Consider the following 22,494-nt stretch of genomic DNA (forward strand, 5'->3'; position numbering starts at 1 on the left):
GGAGGCGGGGCTAGGTCGGGGCTAGGTCGGGGAGGGGGCGGGGCGCCGGGGCCACCACAAGCTTCCTGAGGTCGTGGTGAACATAACTTTCTGTTACAATACAATGCCTGTTAAAGCCACTCACTTTACTAAAGCAAAAACTTAAGCCAGGACGTGTCTCCCTTTGTGGGTCCCTCAAGAATACAAAGCACAAAGTTTGAAAAACGTTCAAAGGCGCTAGGGCTCACCGGTGGCTATTTTCAGCTTCCCGCCCCACCCCTCTGCGCAAGCGCAATGAAAGCTCTCGCTTTGCTACTGACGGGAGCGGGTGGGTCCGGAACCTGCGCGCGGAGGAACTTCTGGCGCTGACTTCCTGGTTTCCCGTGGTGCGTCTTTGCGGCGCGGCTTCCGCAGACTCTTACATGCGGCTCTACCTACGCGGTTGCTGGCAGCCATGGCTCCGCGGATCTGGCGTCTGCGCACCCTGGAGCGGTGTCTGAGGGAGGTCGGTCAAGCCGCTGGCCGGCCTGAGTGCTTCCTTACGTAAGTGCCCGGATCGTGGGCTCGGGTTGCGCCCTGGGTCTCAGACGGGCTGGAGTTGCAGGTCCCCTGCAAACGCTAGAGCGGGAGTTGGGGAAGGAAGGGGAAGTGGAGATCGCTTGTCCCCAAATTTCAGACACTTTATACGCCCCCCTAGAATTTTAAAAGTTGTTAAAATCTGGGCGGCGCCTGTGGCTCAGCGAGTGGGGCGCCGGCCCCATATGCCGAGGGTGGTGGGTTCAGGCCCAGCCCTGGCCAAACTGCAACAAAAAATAGCTGGGTGTTGTGGCGGGCGTCTGTAGTCCCAGCTGCTCGGGAGGCTGAGGCAAGAGAATCACATAAGCCCAAGAGCTGGAGGTTGCTGTGAGCTGTGTGACGCCACTGCACTCTACCGAGGGCGGTAAAGTGAGACTCTGTTTCTACAAAAAAAAAAAAAAAGTTGTTAAAATCTGTGCACTGTGGCTGTCTCCTGTGTGGCTTTCCGAGTGTGCTTTTGAAATCGAACTAAACTCAATGAGAAACGTTCAGAGGCCTCCTTTGAAGAGTTGGGCATCCTCATTCCTCTACACTCAAATCACGTTGGTTGCTCTTTCTTCCCATATACCTGCCGCTAAAGCACCCACTACTTACCTGTTATTACACTTTACTGAAAGCATGGACTTGTCGCTTCTCTGCACCTTTGTACTAAGCTTCTTGAGAATTAGAACTGCCTTTTCGCTTCTCTTCCCAGCCCAAACATTTTGTACGTATTTTGTTACAGAACTTCAAATATGATCTGTAAAAGTATGACTAGGATTTGTGTCTCAAACGTCAACCTTGAGTTCCAGGCTCACAGCAACTGCAGACAGACTGAGCTTAATTTGATTTCAATAGCACAGAACTGGGAGATCCACAATGTACAGCTTTTGGCAACTTAAAAATTTTTGATACTCTCAGCATCTCAAATTCACTGTCCAAAATACAACTGTTGTTTCTATTTACCTGTCTGTACTCTGCCTCCCTGAATTCTTTTCCCACACTCCACCATCCAAATCTTCCCTACCTCAGCAAAAGACACTTCTGTCTTTCCAGTTGCTTAAAGATCCAACTGGGATACTTACTTGATGTCTTCACTTTTTTATGTTCTATGTCTGATTGCTTAGCATCCTTGTCAGTTCTATCTCCAGACTATATTTTGAATCGCCTCCTAGTCACATGTTCACTGTTCTAACTCCAGTGTCAATCATGACCATCCTTTGCCTGAAACACTGCAATGATCGCCTAATCACCCACCTTTCATTCTTCTTCTGTTGGCCCTATTTCCAAAACGTATATCGTTTCATCCCTCTGTTTAGAACCTTCTGAGGGTTCTCTTCACTCTTAAAATGGCAAACTCTTTCTCTTGAGCCCTGTGTGATTTTGGTCCCAGCAGCCTCCCCACCTTCCTTCACAGTCCAGCTGTGCTGAGTTTTCTGTTCCTCAAGTTCACCAAGCTCTTTTTTATCTTAGAGAATTTATTCTTACTGTTTCTTCTGCCTGAAATACATATTTCCAGGTCTCTGTAAGACTGTCCTCTTATCTACAAGTCTTATCTCAGATGTCGCATCTAAGATTTCCTTGACCATTCTGACCAAATCAAATGTTGGCCATTGACTTGACTGAATGAAAGAATGGGTATATAATGTAGCAGAGTTGAGAATTTAAGGCTCATCCGTCATACATGTCTAAGCAAATGGTTTTCCTGCCCAAACTCTATACAGCAGATTTGGATACTTAGCCGACAGTTTTATGTATCATTGTGGCTCATTAGTAAAATAATACATTGTTGGAGGCCAGTTAAAATTTACACTTCATTCAAATTTGATTTTACACAAGAATTGGGCTCTTTGCTTATCTTTAATTACTGCAAAACTATTACCCATAATTCTAAGTCTCATCTAATTCCCCCCAATAGGATTCAAGATGGATTGGCATCAAAATTTACTTCTTTAACAAAAGTACTTTATGACTTTAATAAAACACTAGAGAATGGTAGGATCCATGGAAGTCCTTTACAGAAACTTATGATAGACAATTTTGATGATGAACAAATATGGCAACAACTGGAATTGCAGAATGAACCAATTTTACAATACTTCCAGAATGCAGTTAGTGAAACAATTAAAGATGAAGACATCAGTCTTCTCCCAGAGAGTGAAGCACAGGAGTGTGAAGAGGATGATGGCCGGGAGGACCTAGAACAAGTTTTGGAGCAGGAGGAATTCTCAGACACAGGTGCTGATGATCCTAAAAAGGATGAGAGAGCTAAAAACTCAAGTAAATTTGATCTGAAGAAAAGCCCAGTTTTCAGTGATGAGGATTCTGATCTAGACTTTGATATCAACAAATTGGAACAGCAGAGCAGTGTGCAAAGCAAGGTGCCTGGGAAACCAAGAGAAAAGTCTATAGTAGATGATAAATTCTTCAAACTATCTGAAATGGAGTCCTTTCTGGAAAACATAGAAAAAGAAGAGCAACAAAAAAATGAGGAGGATGAAGAAGATATTGATTTTTTTGAAGATGTTGATTCTGATGAAGATGAGGAAGGACTATCTGGAAGTCAAAAACTTAAGGTAACATTTTGAGGGAGAGATTTTGTTCTCTTATTCTAGGAGAGAAATTTAATTGTAGTTAGAAGATTTAGAGATGTGGAATATTATGCTCTATATTTTATCAGTTACAAATGAATCTATTCTTCTATTCAGTTTGTGTTCCAGTTCTTATAATTTTATGGTAGTGTTTTTGGTTGCCAGTTTCCCCTAGTAACAATTTTTGGCTTGTATTAAAATTGGCAAGTAATGTATATATAATACATGTACACATAGATGCATGTTTTAATGTATTGTTCTGTCCTTAATAAAATTTCTAAAAATTTTTTTATTTCAGTCAAGTAAAAGTTCCAGAAACCTGAAATACAAAGATTTCTTTGATCCAGTTGAAAGCGATGAAGACATAGTGAGTGTTCATGATGATGAACTGGGTTTAAACAAAGATGAGGAAGAACTTGCTGAAGAAGAAACAGAACTCAGCATTTCTGAAACGTGAGTATTTGGAATGATTCTTTACCTTTACATTGTAAGCTGGCATTGCCCATTCTCAAATATGTGCTCAGTTATCAAATATGTTTGTCTTAGAAAATTAGATTCTCTAAGATCAAGTAGTAGATTTTTCTTTTTTTTTTTCCGTTTTTTGGGGTGGGGGCGAGGATAGGGTATTGCTCTGTCACTCAGGTTAGAGAACAGTGGCACAGCATAGCTCACTGTAACCTTGAACTGCTGGGCTCCCAAGTGATCCTCCTGCCTCAGCCTCCTGAGTAGCTGGGAAGACAGGTGCACATAACTGTCTCTGACAGTTTCTTACTTTTTATAGAGATAGTATCTTGCTATATTGTGCAGACCACTCTTGAACTTCTGGGCTCAAGCAATCCTCCTGCCTGGGCTCTCCCAAAGTGCCAGGATTACAGGTGTAAGCCACTGTGCTTGACCTGTTCTATTACTTACATAGCATTTCACCTACAAAATTCCTTCTTTTGTTCCTTAACTGAATGACTTTGAAAGTTCTGAATATTTGGTTGCTTTAAGTGTACAAAAGAAGAACTTTGTTATTGGAAATTTTTTTTTTCCTAGCGAAAATAGTATTTTCCTTTAAAAAGTATTTTAATATTGCAGGGATGAGGATGAAGAAAATGAAGCTGGTAAGCAACATAAAGAAAGTTTGAAAAGAGTGACCTTTGCTTTGCCGGATGATGAGGAAGCTGAGGATACACATGTTTTAAATGTAAAGAAAAATTCTGATGAAGTTAAATCTTCCTTTGAAAAAAGACAGGAAAAGGTAATTATTAGGAATTTAAGGAATTTTATATGCTTAACATGACTGAAACTCTGTCTACTAATTAATCTACTCAGTTTTTCTTGTTTGAACTATTAACCTTTTATTTCCAACTTTTTTTTTCCACTTTTTTTTGTGTGTGTGTGAGAGAGGATATTAATCATCTTTTAAAAAGTAAACTCTTGGGCTCAGCGCCTGTAGCTCAGCGGCTAAGGGGACCTGCCACATACACCAAGGCTGGTGGGTTCGAACCCAGCCCGGGCCTGCCAAACGACAATGACAACTGCAGCAAAAAATAGCTGGGTGTTGTGGTGGGCACCTGTAGTTGCAGCTACTTGGGAGGCTGAGGCAAAAGAATTGCCTAAGCCCAAGAGTTGGAGGTTGCTGTGAGCTGTGACCTGTGATGCCACAGCACTCTACCAAGGGTGACAAAGTAAGACTCTGTCTCAAAAAGAAAAAAAAAAGGCGGCGCCTGTGGCTCAGAGGAGTAGGGCACTGGCCTCATATGCTGGAGGTGGGAGCTTCAAATCCACCCCTGGCCAAAAAATGCAAAAAAAGAACAAAAAAAGAAGAAGAAGAAGAAGGAAACTTGCTGCTACTCTGGCAGGGGAGTCCATCCTTTTGGCTTCTCTGTGCCACACTGAAGAAGAGTTGTCTTGGGCTGTACATTCAATACACAAACACTGATGAAAGTTGATAAGCACAACAAAGGTCTGTGGGTAATTTTTATGTCTGCCACTGCAGACAAGAATGTATCCAGGCAGTCTGTATATTGCCTACAGGATGTGGGCTGGACACCCCTGAAGCACAGTGTACGGAGATGCCGTCTGGAAAGCATCTACTTTGCAAAAATCCTTGCCTGCATTTGCCAGCTTACGGCTTTCCGTTTGGGCTCTGTGTGTAAACTGCTGTCTCTTTTCTCTGTTGCTAGTGTGGCATGTTTCTCCTGAGCCTTCTTGTAGTTGTTTCAACTGCTCTGAAGGACATTGCCTGTCTGTTTAAGATGCTTTATGAATGATTTAATACCATCTCAAATACATCTTCCAAATTTCTTTGTAACATGCTTTGAGATAAATGTCATTTAATTTTAATAGATGTAGTCTGGCTCCAATCATTTGGTTCTATTATTTGTGTACCTCAAAATTGTATCACACAGTTATACCAAAGATACAAGAAGAACTATAAAAAAGAAATAAGAATCTCTATTAAAGTTATGATTATTATGTTGTCCCCGAAGGTAAAGTCTAAAGAAATAAGAATACCATAAGAGAAAGTCAATTTATCAGTAAATTAGTGTCCTTCCATCCCATTCTTCCCACCCAAAAAAAGGTTTGATTTTACTATGGAATTACATCAAACCTTCAAGAAATAATTGGTTGCAACTTTTTTTCTTGTGAAATTGTTAACTTGAAAACCCAAACCTGACAAAGGCAGCATTAAAATACATACACACACACACACACACACACACACACACAGAGTCTCATATATGAACAGTGATGTAAAACTCCTAAATAGCATAATGAAAAAATAATGCTACACAACCATAGGGGCCTCATTCTGTTGATTCAGTATTAGAAAATTGACCAATATAATTCTTGGTTATAAGAGATTATGCAGAAAAACCATACCTTTACCTCCATATATGCCAGAAAGACATTTGATGAAATTTAATATCTGTTTCTAACTTTTCTTCACTCCTTGTAGAATGTAAATACCTCTAGCCAAAAGCTGTCATCATGCTTAATGGTGAGATTCTAAAAACATCCTTTAAAATCAGGAATAAGACAAAATGTTCATTATGACAATTACTACTGTTATTTAACATTCTTTTAGAAATGTTAGCCAGTGCTACTATAATAGAAAGAGATAAGAGGTAAGGAAAACTAGAATGAAAGCATTAATATTTGGGGAGGATACTGAAAAGCTATTAGGAAAATCTGAGAACTCTGTAAGGTAGCTGAAAAAGCTGGCATTTTATATACTAATATCACAATTGTCTTTTAGAAGTTAATTAGGAGTAGAGTGGAGTAAAAAAGGTCAGACTTCATCAGATACTAATATTCTAATCAAAAAATTTCCAAATTTCAAGATGCTCTAATAATTAAAATTGATAGTAGCTCGTGAATGGATAAACTATTTGAATAAAGCCGGGTGTGGTAGCATACACCTGTAGTCCCAGCTACTTAGAAGGCTGAGGCAGGAGGATCACTTGAAGCCAAGAGTTTGAGGTCTCAGTGAGCTATGATTGTGCCACTGCACTGCAGTCTGGGGGACAGAGGGAGAACACCCTGTCTCTTTAAAAAGGAAAGAAACAAAGAAAAGAGTCCAGAAATAAATCCAAGTGCTTCTGGGGGAATTTAGTGTTTTATAAACATGGCAATTCAAATGAGTAGGGAAAGAGATCACCTGCAGCTCACCCAGCTCAGCCCGGAGCAGGAAATCACTGGCATGATCAAAAGCTGGCGAGAAGGAAACATTTGTATTGAGGAACGGTACATTTCTTGCTTTCTCACTTTTTAAAGTATCGTTGCTTTTATACAAGTATAAAATGTATACTCTTTTGTCTCTTTCTTAGATGAATGAAAAAATTGCATCTTTAGAAAAAGAGTTGTTGGAAAAAAAGCCTTGGCAGCTTCAAGGGGAGGTGACAGCACAGAAGCGCCCAGAAAACAGCCTCTTGGAGGAGACCCTCCACTTCGACCACGCCATCCGCATGGGTAGGGTCCCACATGTTTCCATTTCACAGAAAGATTTGGAGAGATGTTTTTTTTTTTTTCCCAACCTTTTTAAAAACTAGCGAACATACAGAGAGGTTAAAAAAATAGTACAGTGATCACCTATGTGCCAGTCATCTGGGTTCACCCGTTGTTGACATATTTACCACATTTGTCGTTGTTTATGTGCCTTTTTTTTTTTGAGACACAGTCTCACTTTATCGCCCTCAGTGGAGTGCTGTGGCGTCACACAGCTTACGGCAACCTGCAGCTCTTGGGCTTACGCAATTCTCTTGCCTCAGCCTCCCAAATAGCTGGGACCACAGGCATCCGCCAGAACGCCTGCCTGTTTTTTTGTTGCAGTTTGGCCGGGGCCGGGTTTGAGCCCGCCATCCTTGGTATATGGGGCCAGTGTCCTACCCCCTGAGCCATAGGCGCCACCCTGTTTATGTGCCCTTTTTTCTGCTGAATAAAATTTCATAGTAAGTTGCCAATATCATGACACTTCATTTTTACATACTTTTGCATGTATTGTCTAAAACTAGGACATTCTCCTGTATGACCACTATATGCAAAAAAACTAATCTGCAGAAGAAATTTAGCACTGATACCTTAATGAAGCCTGATATGTAGTCCGTAATCAAATTCCTTGTATTGATGTGTTTTCAAAGCGTACATGTTGTGTCCGTCCACTGCTTAAATTGCAGACTCCAACCTGAAACTCTGGTCATCTCATCGAACTCTTTCTTATGTGTTAAGTCAAAATGAGTTTTCATTCTATTTCTGTGGAAGAGAGAATGGAAAAGAGGGGAATAGACCCCAGGTACATGGAATAAAAATATTAGCACTTACTGCCATATATATTCTAGTTTTATGGTTCTCAAACTTGAAGGAGCATCAGAAAGCTTTTAAAGAATACAGATAGCTGATTTAGTAGGTTTGGTGCAAGTTCCTAGAATACGTATTGCTTGTGCTGCAGGCCCAAGGACCAAGGACTAGACCAGTGGTCTAGTGTGTATCTGCCTGATGAATACATGTTGTATTCCTTTAGCACCTGTGATTACGGAGGAAACCACCCTTCAGCTAGAAGATATCATTAAACAGAGGATAAGAGATCAGGTAAGAAATACATTCAACTTAACTTAAATTTTAGAAATGATATGAGATTATTTGGGGTGTGGGGCTACTGCTGTCTTTATTTTCACTTCATGTCCACGTTTTGTTGTGTGAGATGCTTCTCTTCACTAGTACCAGGAAAGATGGGTCTCATGCTGGAGGAGATGGAGAGCCAGAAGCCATTCTCTGTATCCCCCACTCTGTGTCACACCAGCCTGTGGGTGGTGTGGGGTGAGGTTGGTGACTGACTTGCCGTGGTCACACGTGGAGCCCTTGATTTTGGGCACAGTATCTTGTGTGGCATGTCACATTGTATGTGTGTCTTAGTCTGTTTTCTGTTGTTTATCAGTTAGTGTCTGAAACTGGGGAATTTATAAAGAAGAGGGATACCGTTATGGAAGCTGAGAAATCCAGCATTGAGGGGCCACATCTGGTGAGGCCTCCCTGCAAAGTCCTGAGGCAGTATAAGAATCACACAGAGAGGGGTCTCAGCATGCTAGCTTGGGGTTCTTTCTGTTTCTAAAAAGCCATCAGTTCCCCTCTCGTGATGACGTATTAATCCATAAGTAGACCAATCTATTCATGAGGGCAGATCCCAGGATTTCAGTTACCTTGCAGAACACCCACCTCTTAATACTGGTGGGAAATAAGTTTCAACATGAGTTTAGGGATGAGGGGACATTTAAACCATAGCAATAGAGGCCGGACACAGTGGTTCACGCCTATAATCCTAGCACTCTGGGAGGCTGAGGCAGGTGGATTGCCTGATCTAAGACGTTTGAAACCAGCCTGAGCAAGAGTGAGATCCTGTCTCTAAAAATAGCTAGGTGTTGTGGTGGGTGCCTATAGTCCCAGCTACTTGAGAGGCTGAGGCAAGAGAATTGCTTGAGCCCAAGAGTTTTGAGGTTGCTGTGAGCTACGATGCCATGGCACTCTACCCAGGGTGACAAAGTGAGACTCTGTCTTAAAAATAAATAAATAAATAAAACCATAGCAATATGGTAGTGCTGCACTTTTAAAAATGTTTCTCAAGGGTGTATCCTTTCAGATGTTGAAAACCCAGCTGTTTTTCTGAAGAATGGATTTGATTTCATAAACTTAAGGTAGAATTTAGGCATATGGCATGAATAGTAAAAGATGGCTTTATAACGTGTAATATTCATTCACACTTCTGTGTCTCAAATAGGAAACCTTTGTAGCTCGGGTGTTATCAGCAGAATATCTTAAAATTTGAAATGAAACAAGGTAAACTTAAGGCTTGACTTTGTTTAAACTATGATGGGAAAATGTAGAGTTAAAGTTGGCAACCAGGAGAACTCATTTACAACAAAACCAGAAAAGGATATATGAATAATGCCCTCTTTGCTTTTCACAATGCTTGTTCTTTGTGACTTGAATACTCATTTCAGAGGTTGAAATAATAAATATTAATATTCCAGAGGAAGATTCTGAAGTGAACCTAACATAAGGTATAGACTTTGTTAACTTATGTTCTGCCTGCCCTTTATATTTCAGGCTTGGGATGATGTCGTACGTAAAGAAAAACCTAAAGAGGACGCGTATGAGTATAAGAAGCGCCTAACGTTAGACCATGAGAAGAGCAAACTGAGCCTTGCTGAAATTTACGAACAGGAGTACATCAAACTCAACCAGGTAAGGAAACCTCAAAGGCAAAACCATTCTTACTAAAGAAATAGAAGTAGAGAACTCGTCACGAAACAAATCTCGAGGCCTTTGGTCACTTTGTTGACTGAACATGTGGGAACAGGGAGGTTATGTCGTAATAATCCCACTGAGTGTGAGGGGCTGGAGGTCATAACTGGTTACTAACTTCCCAGCAATTATTGTGGTAGTGCTACAATTAAAAAATCATTCCTTGGCGGCACCTGTGGCTCAGTGAGTAGGGCGCCGGCCCCATATGCCGAGGGTGGCGGGTTCAAACCCAGCCCCGGCCAAACTGCAACAAAAAAATAGCCGGGCATTGTGGCGGGCGCCTGTAGTCCCAGTTGCTCGGGAGGCTGAGGCAAGAGAATCGCGTAAGCCCAAGAGTTAGAGGTTGCTGTGAGCCGTGTGACGCCACGGCACTCTACCCGAGGGCGATACAGTGAGACTCTGTCTGTACAAAAAAAAAAAAAATCATTCCTTGTTGGTATTTTTAAGTTCCTGACCTATTTTATGTGATTACAAATGTGATTATGAATTCATTTTGATTTTGACGTCTTTGTTTTCTTATATTTAAATTCTAAAAGAAATCTCTGGTTAACCATCAGGATGAGGCCATATTCCCAAGAATGTTGTATTCCAATATGATAATGAATTACTCTTTCACATTTGATTTATTGGGAATTTGGTCAGTATGTGCTTAGGGATGAAATGACATTTTTATTCTGTGAAAGCCATTTAAGATTCCTGTTGGATTTTGTTAATGAATGCTACTCATGCAGCAACAGCAGTCAGTGACTGGAGGCCACTGTGAAGTTGAAGAACTGAAAAGATTTGAAATAAAATTTTTCTTCTTGGCTGCCTTGAAACCCAAAGTCGATGTGCCCAACTTCATTTTATGTCTGTTGAACATCTCCTGACTACTTTGAGCTTTAGTAAATAGGAAAAATATTTGGCAACTATGAGAGTTAAAATATAAATATGTGATGCCACAGCTGGTGCTAGGTCTGTACACGTTAGTGTTCTTCACAAGGCAACAGCCAGTTCAGAAGTTTTGTATATGGACTTGGGCTCTGGTGTATTGATTAGCTAGACTAATTCCATAAGCGAGGTGATGGTAGACAGACAGCCCATGACGGAACCCTCACTCAGAGTTGTGTGTGTAATGTGGATGAGAGAAATACTATTAGATAATTGATTTCACAGATACTATTACCTAGAATCAAGTAAGAGGACGTGTGTAAGAGTCCTTACAAGCTAGGTGGATATTTGGGATTTTATGACAGGTATATTAACACTTTAGTTTTCTTTCTTTTTTTTTTTTTTTTAATTTCTTGTTGGCATGAGATTTACATAACATAAAATTAACTATTTCTAAATGAACAATCAGGAGCATTTGTTTAGAGCAGTGTTGTGCAACCATTGCCTCTAGTTCTAAAACACTTGACCATCCCAGAATAAAACCCTGTACCCATTAAGCAGTTGTTCCTATCACTCCTTTGGCTCAGCCCCTGATAGTCGCCAGTCTGCATCATCTCTGTGGATTTGCTTAGTCTGGATAATTCATATAAATGGAATCACACAATATGTGGCCTGTTGTTGTCTTTTTTTTTTTTTTTTGAGACAGAGTCTCACTATGTTGCTGAGGTATGAGTGGGGGAAGTATCATCTTAGCTTACTACAGCTTCAAACTCCTGGGCTCAAGTGACCCTTCTGCCTCAGCCTTTTGCGTAGGTGGGATTATAGGCATGTTCTCCTGTGCTCAGTGCATGTTTTAAAGTTTTTATAGAGATGGGGTCTGGCCATGTTGCTCAGGCTGTTCTTAAACTCTTGACCTCAGGTGATCCTCTCTTTCACCTCGTCCTCCCAAAGTGCTAGGATGACAGGTCTGAGCCACTGTGCCTGGCCTCATATGTGACCTCTTGTGTATTAACTTCTTTCACTTAGCATGTTTTCAAGATTGTGACTTGCATCAGTATTTTATTTCTTTTTAATGGTTGAACAGTATTCCACTGCATGTATATTCCACATTTATCCATTAATAGGCATTTGAGCTATTTCCTGTCTTTTGGCTATTGTGAACAATGCTGCATACATGTATTTGTTTGAGTATGTAGTGGGGTTTTTTGTTTTGTTTTGTTTTGTTTGAGGCAGAGTCTCACTCTGTTGCCCCTGCTAGAGTGCTGTGGTAGCTAGGATTATAGGTGCCGGCTAATTTTTCTATTTTTAGTAGAGACGGGGTCTTGCTCTTGTTCAGGCTGATCATGTATTCCTGAGCTCAAGTGATCCTCCCACTTGGCCTTCGAGAGTGCTGGGATTACAGGCGTGAGCCACCACACCTGGCCTGCGTACCTGTTTTTAATTCTCTTGGGTATATGCCTAGGACTGGAATTGCTGGGTCATAATGATCATTCTCTGTTTAACTTTTTGAGGAGCAGCTGAGTTTGCCACTGTGGCTGCATGGTTTCACATTCCCACCAGCAATGCAGAAGGGCCCCAGTCTCTCCATATCCGCACCATTGCTTTTCATTACTTGCTGTTTTCCCCTTTTATTTTTTCTTAAACCCATCTTAGTGGGAATAACTGGTTCTTAGCAGAGGCATATACCAAGGGAATTAAATTGTGAGTTCTAAATGTTAGGCATATGGTTGCTGTAGCTCCTAAAATGCATATCCCATCTTTTCTTTGGTAGGTGCTGGTGTGAGCTGCTGTAGCTTCTAAAATGTGATGCATGTCACAATCTTGAAACCTAATGGTACTGATACAATTCATTTTGCTTTTGGAATATTTCTTTGTGGCTGAAGCCTTGGTGAAAAGAAATTGGGAATATCCTCATTGACTTTTAGTGGTTTGTCCTGTGATATATATTAAGTTGTTATGGTTTGATGTTGTTGAACTTACTTCCTAAGCAAAAAACAGAAGAAGAAGAAAATCCAGAGCATGTAGAAATTCAGAAGATGATGGATTCCCTCTTCTTAAAATTGGACGCCCTCTCAAACTTCCACTTCATCCCTAAACCGGTAAGTGTGTAGTAGTTACCTATAAAACTAGGTCTTTATTTGCAGGAATTTCCTATAAATTATAGGCAGTGTCTCCCTGAAGAAGGCTCATTCTGGTCCCGTGACAACTATGCCCTCCCCTGCTGACCCAGCCAGGTCTCCACAAGGCCCTAGCTAGCCCCTGAGCTACAGAGTCTCCTTCCCTCTCCTCCTTAGTCTTCTGTTGCATTTTCAACGTGTGATGTGGGTTCTGTACCTGGCATTTATTGAATACCTGCTGTATGCCTTATTAGGTCCTTTTCATACATTAACTCTTACTGCACAGAACACTGAGGCAGATATTACTCAGTCCATTTTACAGGTGAGGAAACTGAGATTTAGGAGAGCAGAAATTAAGAACTAACTCTCCCATGCTTTCTCCATTGCCAGGCCTGTACTCCCCAACGCTTTCCCCTCTGTTGCTGCCGCTCAGATGCAGCTCGGTAGCTGCTTGCTCCACGGGGCTGCATCTCCTGCTCCACACCTTCTGCAGACCCAGGAAGCATGCTTGTACCACCCTTCTAGTACTTGCTCTCCACACCTTCTGCAGACCCAGGAAGCATGCTTGTACCACCCTTCTAGTACTTGCTCTCCACACTTTCTGCAGACCCAGGAAGCATGCTTGTACCACCCTTCTAGTACTTGCTCTCCACACCTGCAGACCCAGAAAGCATGCTTGTACCACCCTTCTAGTACTTGCTCTCCACACCTTCTGCAGACCCAGGAAGCATGCTTGTACCACCCTTCTAGTACTTGCTCTCCACACCTGCAGACCCAGAAAGCATGCTTGTACCACCCTTCTAGTACTTGCTCTCCACACCTTCTGCAGACCCAGGAAGCATGCTTGTACCACCCTTCTAGTACTTGCTCTCCACACCTGCAGACCCAGAAAGCATGCTTGTACCACCCTTCTAGTACTTGCTCTCCACACCTTCTGCAGACCCAGGAAGCATGCTTGTACCACCCTTCTAGTACTTGCTCTCCACACCTTCTGCAGACCCAGAAAGCATGCTTGTACCACCCTTCTAGTACTTGCTCTCCACACCTTCTGCAGACCCAGGAAGCATGCTTGTACCACCCTTCTAGTACTTGCTCTCCACACCTTCTGCAGACCCAGGAAGCATGCTTGTACCACCCTTCTAGTACTTGCTCTCCACACCTTCTGCAGACCCAGGAAGCATGCTTGTACCACCCTTCTAGTACTTGCTCTCCACACCTTCTGCAGACCCAGGAAGCATGCTTGTACCACCCTTCTAGTACTTGCTCTCCACACCTGCAGACCCAGAAAGCATGCTTGTACCACCCTTCTAGTACTTGCTCTCCACACCTTCTGCAGACCCAGGAAGCATGCTTGTACCACCCTTCTAGTACTTGCTCTCCACACCTGCAGACCCAGAAAGCATGCTTGTACCACCCTTCTAGTACTTGCTCTCCACACCTTCTGCAGACCCAGGAAGCATGCTTGTACCACCCTTCTAGTGCTTGCTCTCCACACCTTCTGCAGACCCAGGAAGCATGCTTGTACCACCCTTCTAGTACTTGCTCTCCACACCTTCTGCAGACCCAGGAAGCATGCTTGTACCACCCTTCTAGTACTTGCTCTCCACACCTTCTGCAGACCCAGGAAGCATGCTTGTACCACCCTTCTAGTACTTGCTCTCCACACCTGCAGACCCAGAAAGCATGCTTGTACCACCCTTCTAGTGCTTGCTCTCCACACCTGCAGACCCAGGAAGCATGCTTGTACCACCCTTCTAGTACTTGCTCTCCACACCTTCTGCAGACCCAGGAAGCATGCTTGTACCACCCTTCTAGTACTTGCTCTCCACACCTTCTGCAGACCCAGGAAGCATGCTTGTACCACCCTTCTAGTACTTGCTCTCCACACCTGCAGACCCAGGAAGCATGCTTGTACCACCCTTCTAGTACTTGCTCTCCACACCTTCTGCAGACCCAGGAAGCATGCTTGTACCACCCTTCTAGTACTTGCTCTCCACACCTGCAGACCCAGGAAGCATGCTTGTACCACCCTTCTAGTACTTGCTCTCCACACCTTCTGCAGACCCAGGAAGCATGCTTGTACCACCCTTCTAGTACTTGCTCTCCACACCTTCTGCAGACCCAGGAAGCATGCTTGTACCACCCTTCTAGTACTTGCTCTCCACACCTGCAGACCCAGAAAGCATGCTTGTACCACCCTTCTAGTACTTGCTCTCCACACCTTCTGCAGACCCAGGAAGCATGCTTGTACCACCCTTCTAGTACTTGCTCTCCACACCTGCAGACCCAGAAAGCATGCTTGTACCACCCTTCTAGTACTTGCTCTCCACACCTTCTGCAGACCCAGGAAGCATGCTTGTACCACCCTTCTAGTGCTTGCTCTCCACACCTTCTGCAGACCCAGGAAGCATGCTTGTACCACCCTTCTAGTACTTGCTCTCCACACCTTCTGCAGACCCAGGAAGCATGCTTGTACCACCCTTCTAGTACTTGCTCTCCACACCTTCTGCAGACCCAGGAAGCATGCTTGTACCACCCTTCTAGTACTTGCTCTCCACACCTGCAGACCCAGAAAGCATGCTTGTACCACCCTTCTAGTACTTGCTCTCCACACCTTCTGCAGACCCAGGAAGCATGCTTGTACCACCCTTCTAGTACTTGCTCTCCACACCTTCTGCAGACCCAGGAAGCATGCTTGTACCACCCTTCTAGTACTTGCTCTCCACACCTTCTGCAGACCCAGGAAGCATGCTTGTACCACCCTTCTAGTGCTTGCTCTCCACACCTGCAGACCCAGGAAGCATGCTTGTACCACCCTTCTAGTACTTGCTCTCCACACCTTCTGCAGACCCAGGAAGCATGCTTGTACCACCCTTCTAGTACTTGCTCTCCACACCTGCAGACCCAGGAAGCATGCTTGTACCACCCTTCTAGTACTTGCTCTCCACACCTTCTGCAGACCCAGGAAGCATGCTTGTACCACCCTTCTAGTACTTGCTCTCCACACCTTCTGCAGACCCAGGAAGCATGCTTGTACCACCCTTCTAGTACTTGCTCTCCACACCTTCTGCAGACCCAGGAAGCATGCTTGTACCACCCTTCTAGTACTTGCTCTCCACACCTTCTGCAGACCCAGGAAGCATGCTTGTACCACCCTTCTAGTACTTGCTCTCCACACCTTCTGCAGACCCAGGAAGCATGCTTGTACCACCCTTCTAGTACTTGCTCTCCACACCTTCTGCAGACCCAGGAAGCATGCTTGTACCACCCTTCTAGTACTTGCTCTCCACACCTGCAGACCCAGAAAGCATGCTTGTACCACCCTTCTAGTACTTGCTCTCCACACCTTCTGCAGACCCAGGAAGCATGCTTGTACCACCCTTCTAGTGCTTGCTCTCCACACCTTCTGCAGACCCAGGAAGCATGCTTGTACCACCCTTCTAGTACTTGCTCTCCACACCTTCTGCAGACCCAGGAAGCATGCTTGTACCACCCTTCTAGTACTTGCTCTCCACACCTTCTGCAGACCCAGGAAGCATGCTTGTACCACCCTTCTAGTACTTGCTCTCCACACCTGCAGACCCAGGAAGCATGCTTGTACCACCCTTCTAGTACTTGCTCTCCACACCTTCTGCAGACCCAGGAAGCATGCTTGTACCACCCTTCTAGTACTTGCTCTCCACACCTTCTGCAGACCCAGGAAGCATGCTTGTACCACCCTTCTAGTACTTGCTCTCCACACCTTCTGCAGACCCAGGAAGCATGCTTGTACCACCCTTCTAGTACTTGCTCTCCACACCTTCTGCAGACCCAGGAAGCATGCTTGTACCACCCTTCTAGTACTTGCTCTCCACACCTTCTGCAGACCCAGGAAGCATGCTTGTACCACCCTTCTAGTACTTGCTCTCCACACCTGCAGACCCAGAAAGCATGCTTGTACCACCCTTCTAGTACTTGCTCTCCACACCTTCTGCAGACCCAGGAAGCATGCTTGTACCACCCTTCTAGTACTTGCTCTCCACACCTGCAGACCCAGAAAGCATGCTTGTACCACCCTTCTAGTACTTGCTCTCCACACCTTCTGCAGACCCAGGAAGCATGCTTGTACCACCCTTCTAGTACTTGCTCTCCACACCTTCTGCAGACCCAGGAAGCATGCTTGTACCACCCTTCTAGTGCTTGCTCTCCACACCTTCTGCAGACCCAGGAAGCATGCTTGTACCACCCTTCTAGTACTTGCTCTCCACACCTTCTGCAGACCCAGGAAGCATGCTTGTACCACCCTTCTAGTACTTGCTCTCCACACCTTCTGCAGACCCAGGAAGCATGCTTGTACCACCCTTCTAGTACTTGCTCTCCACACCTGCAGACCCAGGAAGCATGCTTGTACCACCCTTCTAGTACTTGCTCTCCACACCTGCAGACCCAGAAAGCATGCTTGTACCACCCTTCTAGTGCTTGCTCACTTCCCGCCATTTGGTGTCTGAAATTGAATGTCATGATTTGAGGTCTAGTCAGAACCTGAGTCTAACTTTGCTCCTAACTAGCTTTATGATTTAGGCAAGCTGCTTCACATTTCATCCGTGCAGAAGTGGTCTCCAAGATACTTTTTGATTAGATGATGGGTGGGTGATTTTTCCATTGTATCTGTTTTCTTAAATAGTAAGCTTCTCTCACCTGTTTGCTGTTTTGTTCTGTAGACAGGGTCTTGCTCTGTTGTCCAGGCTGGCCAAGCGATCCTCCCACCTCAGCCTCCTAAAGTGCTGCGGTTACAGATGTGAGCCACTGCACCTAGACTGTGAATGTGTGTTTCTAATCAAGTTGTAATTACATAAGAGTAAGTTTTGATGGCAGGAACCATCTTTTATTCCCAGTGCTTACAGGTGTAAGCAGATGAAGAGAGGAGTGGGTTTCTCAGCTCCTTTTGGCCAGCAGGTCTTACTGTGAAGAAGTCTCACTGATGTGAAGGGCATGAGCCCTGCTGGGGCCCGACCAGGCTCTGTGTGATCTGGCTGTTTCTGCCCCCTTTATCTCCCTGGCTTGCCACTCCCAGCCACAATGGCTGCTGGTGTCTTCAGTCCGCTGAGTCTCTTCCTCATACCTTGCTGAGTTCTTTCTCAGGCCCAAAAGGCTGCATGTGGCCAGTTCCGTAGTGCTCCAGGTAGATGCCTCCCCACTCCTCACAGACTCTCCTGACCCTTTAGGAGGCCCTTTTCCACGTAGCACTATGGCACAGATGTGGTTCTTGGCTGGTTGTTCATTGCTCCCTACTTGTCTTCAAGTGGCGTGGAACATGCCTGCTGTTTTATTCCTTCCAGTTGCTCTAGCCCGTGGCCCCACGGGGAAAGCCCTCAGGCAGTCCTTGGAGTCTTGGGAACTGAAGGAGTGAATGTGTTTGTGTCTATGTGCCCCAATTTCAAAGCCTTTCTTACTTGTTTCCTCTGAGGAAATGTGGAATTGCTGGTATAGGCTCCTCTTGGTATTCAGGTTGGTGTTTCAGGCCCCGTCTCGATAGATAGCATTTCCCTGTCAGCAGCCATCATTTTTTTGTTGTTTTTTGGACAATCTGTATTTTCTCCGTATTTCTTTTTAAATTGAAGACTGGAACATTGTGTTCCTAATAATCAACAGTAGACAGGGTTGCTGAAGAGTAGGCACCTATGTGGCAAATAGGAGTAGTACAGGAAGAGATGAAAGAGTTGGGGTTTGAATATGAGAGAAATGTTATGAAAAGGCATAGAAATAAGTGCTTTGGGAATAATCTTGAGACAGAGGAGCTGAGGTACCCAGGTCTCATAGATTCTGGAGACAGCTGTGCTATCCCCCAGCACTGCTGTCATTTTAGTCAGTTTAAGACTGTGGCTATCGGAGGGCGGCGCCTGTGGCTCAGTGAGTAGGGTGCCAGCCCCATATGCCGAGGGTGGCGGGTTCAAACCCAGCCCTGGCCAAACTGCAACAAAAAAATAGCCGGGCGTTGTGGCAGGCTCCTGTAGTCCCAGCTACTCGGGAGGCTGAGGCAAGAGAATCGCTTAAGCCCAGGAGTTGGAGGTTGCTATGAGCTGTGTGAGGCCACAGCACTCTACCGAGGGCCATAAAGTGAGACTCTGTCTCTACAAAAAAAAAAAAAAGACTGTGGCTATCAACACATCTAACCTTGTAAATAACATAAAGTATTTTATACGTTAGACTTTAAATTAGTATGTTCAGAATTAAAACATTTTATTTTAGGACCACTTCTGACTTCTCATTAAATATATGGTCTCTTTTCCAGCCCGTACCAGAGATGAAGGTTGTGTCAAATCTCCCAGCCATCACCATGGAGGAGGTGGCCCCAGTGAGTGTTAGCGATGCTGCTCTGTTGGCCCCGGAGGAGATCAAGGTAAGAAGCCAGGGCTGAAACATATCAGTATCTTGTTATAATTCAGTCTGAATAGTAGGTTCAAAATGAATTGCTAGGTTCAAAACGTTAGGTTTAAAATGAATAGTAGGTTCAAAATGTTAGGTTTAAAATGAATTGTTCCTGTTACATATATGCTAGCAATATCTAATATCAGCATTTCCCGCCCAATTTTATATGTGTAATGCTTGTGAATAATAGAATTTAGAGGCCAGACATGGTGGCTCATGCCTATAATCCTAATATTCTGGGAGGCTGAGGCAGGAGGATTGCTTGAGCTTGGGAGTTCAAGAACAACCTGAGCTAAAAACAGAAAACTAAAAATAGAAAAATGAACCAGGTGTTGTGGTAGGTGCCTGTAGTCCCAGCTACTTGGGAAGCTATGGCAGGAGCATTGCTTGATCCCAGGGTTTGAGGTTGCAGTGAGCTATGATGATGCCATTGTACTCTAGCTGGGGTGACAAAGCAAGATTCTGTCTCAAAAAAAAAGAGGACTCTAGAATAGAGCATTGGGATACTGGAAGAAGTTGGTTACATCAAATGCATGCAGTTCCTGCCTCGTGAACACTGAAGCTCATGCCTTGCGCAGTAACAGTGGTTCTTGCCAGGCCCTGGCCTGCTGGCTGGTACAGCAGCCAGGGGCTATTTTTCCTCTTCACGTGCTTTGCTACATCTGCATCCACCCTGGTGTCAGAGTCTCTGCCCTCCCCAAGCAAGCGACTGCCCTGGCAAGGCACCTGGCAGCTAAGGAGAAAAGAGAAAAAATGGACTCTCCCTGGAGCAGGGTTCCCCTCCTTCCCTGTCCTCCTTGGTGTCTGGCCTGTCCCTGAAGGCCACGCTGTAGTCTGAATGCTGTAGAGGGCTTCTGTGGTGCTGCAGCTTGAGGACTCAGCTTTCTACACTGCAAGTCTGTGCTGTCAAAATGCTTTGTAAAGAGCATTTTGTTGTAAAGAGCTGAGTTACTGCAGCTCTTTGGTACACAGGTGGGGTTGCTGTCTGCTTCCTTGCTCGCTTCACCGTAGGCCACAGCCTCTGGCTGCCTGCAGAGCCCTTTCTTCTATGCCAGTTTCCTGAGTTAACAGTAGTCTGCTGGTGGTTATTTTTTTTAATAGGAGAAAAATAAAGCTGGAGATATAAAAACAGCTGCTGAGAAAACAGCTACAGACAAGAAACGAGAACGGAGGAAAAAGAAATACCAAAAACGTATGAAAATAAAGGAAAAGGAGAAGCGGAGAAAACTGCTTGAAAAGAGCAACCCAGAACAAGCAGGGAAATACACCAAAGCTGTAGCTCTAGAGAAGTTGAAACAGTTGACCAAAACTGGCAAAGCTTCTTTAATGAAGGTAAGGACAAGGAAAGGAAAACTGCTGAAGGGGGTCTGGGGGGATGGCCAGCATTGGGTGTATCTGCTGGACTGGAACGTTTGGCCAGCTGGTAGCCCGCCTGTGGAGGTGAGAGGCACACTGCTGGAACTGCAGACTTTAACCCTCCTGAGTTTTCATGTAGGGCCTTTAAATGATAAGAGAATTGAAACAGTATAGAAGGTGTAGAATGTATCTATGCTAATTGATACAGTTTTCTGTAATTCTATTCCTTTTCATATTTATATTTTTATACATTGTTGTCATCACATATTTTTGGCTTTTCACTTATAAGCAGATTTTTATAGCGTGAGCATGTATTGTTTTTAATTGCAGGATGAAGGTAAAGACAAGGCCTTAAAGTCATCTCAAGCATTCTTTTCTAAATTACAAGATCAAGTAAAAATGCAAATCAGTGATGCAAAGAAAACAGGAAAGAAAAAGAAGAAAAGACAAGATATTTCTGTTCACAAATTAAAGCTGTAATATATTTTGAAAATAGTGTACATATTAATGTATAATCTTATATTTTGTCATTGTTCTGTTTTATAATAAAATTCTTGAGAGCCTTTCTGTCGAGATTTTCCTGTTTCTTTCTTTTTTTTTTTTTTTTTGTGGAGACAGAGTCTCGGGCCCTCGGTAGAGTGCCGTAGCATCACACAGCTGACAGCAAGCTCCAACTCCTGGGCTTCAGCGATTCTCTTGCCTTAGCCTCCCGAGCAGCTGGGACTACAGGCGCCCGCCACAACGCCCGGCTATTTTTTGGTTGCAGTTCAGCCGGGGCCGGGTTTGAACCCGCCACCCTCGGTATATGGGGCCGGCGCCTTACCGACTGAGCCACAGGCGCTGCCCTCTTGAGAGCCTTTCTTTGCATCGGTGACTGATATTTGGGAATTCCATGGTGTGAAAAGACATACTCCCGCTCTATTTGGAAAACCCATCTGATTTTTGCGGGGCTCTCCAGGCACCCTGAGCTGATCTGCTGTAGCCACGGCCTGGGCTTGTCTGAAGTCTGGGCTGTGAGCAAGAGTGGGGCTGAGAGGGGCACAGAGCCAGCCATGCCACTCAACAACAGCTGTGCACTGGAAAAGTCCTGATCTTTCACAGCTCCATCATCATTTCATAGAACAGTAGCACTTTCACTTCCACTTTGGGAATTGATCTCACGTCACGTGAGCAAAGGCTGAGTGTAGGTTATAGAATACCTTCCATATGTAGCTGCAGAGAGGACAGGTATGACCTGGAAGCTCAGTGCAGTTAGGGAGACAGACTGACACCTACAGAGTCTTTTCTGATCACCAGGTCCTCGTTGTTACAACCTCCTCATCCAGGGAAGCTTGCCTTTTATCTGACAAATCATGATGCCTAGAAGGGAAAGCATTGATCCTTATTCCAGGTGGATAGAAAATGAGGACTGAAAATCTGTCAAAGCAACAAGGAAGGCCCTTCTGGGTTTTTTTTTTTTTTTTTGTAGAGACAGAGTCTCACTCTATGGCCCTTGGCAGAGTGCCGTGGCATCACACAGCTCACAGCAACCTCCAACTCCTGGGCCCAAGCGATTCTCTTGCCTCAACCTCCCGAGTAGCTGGGACTACAGGCGCCCGCCACAATGCCCGGCTATTTTTTGGTTGCAGTTCAGCCGGGGCGGGGCCTGAACCCACCACCCTCGGTACATGGGGCCGGCGCCCCCCTTCTGGGTTTTTAATCGCAGTGGCCACTCTGCAATCCTGTTAGAGAATCTGACCGGTGCAGGCAAGGGGGAAGTGGGCTGTACAGGGTAGATAAATTACCTGTTGTCTGGTTGTTTTAGTCTCCTTGGTGCTATTATAACAAAATGC

At 44.4% G+C, this 22,494-nt stretch overlaps 1 protein-coding gene across 1 annotated transcript; it reads left to right on the top strand.

Annotated features, from left to right (window-relative positions):
* The first annotated feature begins 323 nt into the window (after positions 1-323).
* Positions 324-21,227, top strand: MPHOSPH10 (M-phase phosphoprotein 10). Its single transcript, XM_053581971.1, has 11 exons — positions 324-522; positions 2,453-3,110; positions 3,424-3,578; positions 4,206-4,368; positions 6,944-7,085; positions 8,134-8,201; positions 9,714-9,851; positions 12,770-12,880; positions 19,170-19,277; positions 20,408-20,638; positions 20,993-21,227. Exons 1-11 carry the CDS (start codon positions 434-436, stop codon positions 21,140-21,142), a joined length of 2,013 nt encoding a protein of 670 aa, XP_053437946.1. The 5' UTR covers positions 324-433; the 3' UTR covers positions 21,143-21,227.
* Positions 21,228-22,494: the final 1,267 nt, after the last annotated feature.

The sequence above is a fragment of the Nycticebus coucang genome, chromosome 2 (genome assembly GCF_027406575.1).
Source record: "Nycticebus coucang isolate mNycCou1 chromosome 2, mNycCou1.pri, whole genome shotgun sequence".
Classification (NCBI taxonomy): Eukaryota; Metazoa; Chordata; class Mammalia; order Primates; family Lorisidae; genus Nycticebus; species Nycticebus coucang.

Excerpts from the sequence above, each read along its gene's own strand:
- MPHOSPH10 (XM_053581971.1), top strand. The coding sequence starts at position 434 with ATGGCTCCGCGGATCTGGCGTCTGCGCACCCTGGAGCGGTGTCTGAGG. Across the intron at positions 4,369-6,943 it reads TTGAAAAAAGACAGGAAAAG|ATGAATGAAAAAATTGCATC; the intron begins GTAATTATTAGG and ends TCTCTTTCTTAG. Across the intron at positions 9,852-12,769 it reads AGTACATCAAACTCAACCAG|CAAAAAACAGAAGAAGAAGA; the intron begins GTAAGGAAACCT and ends TTACTTCCTAAG.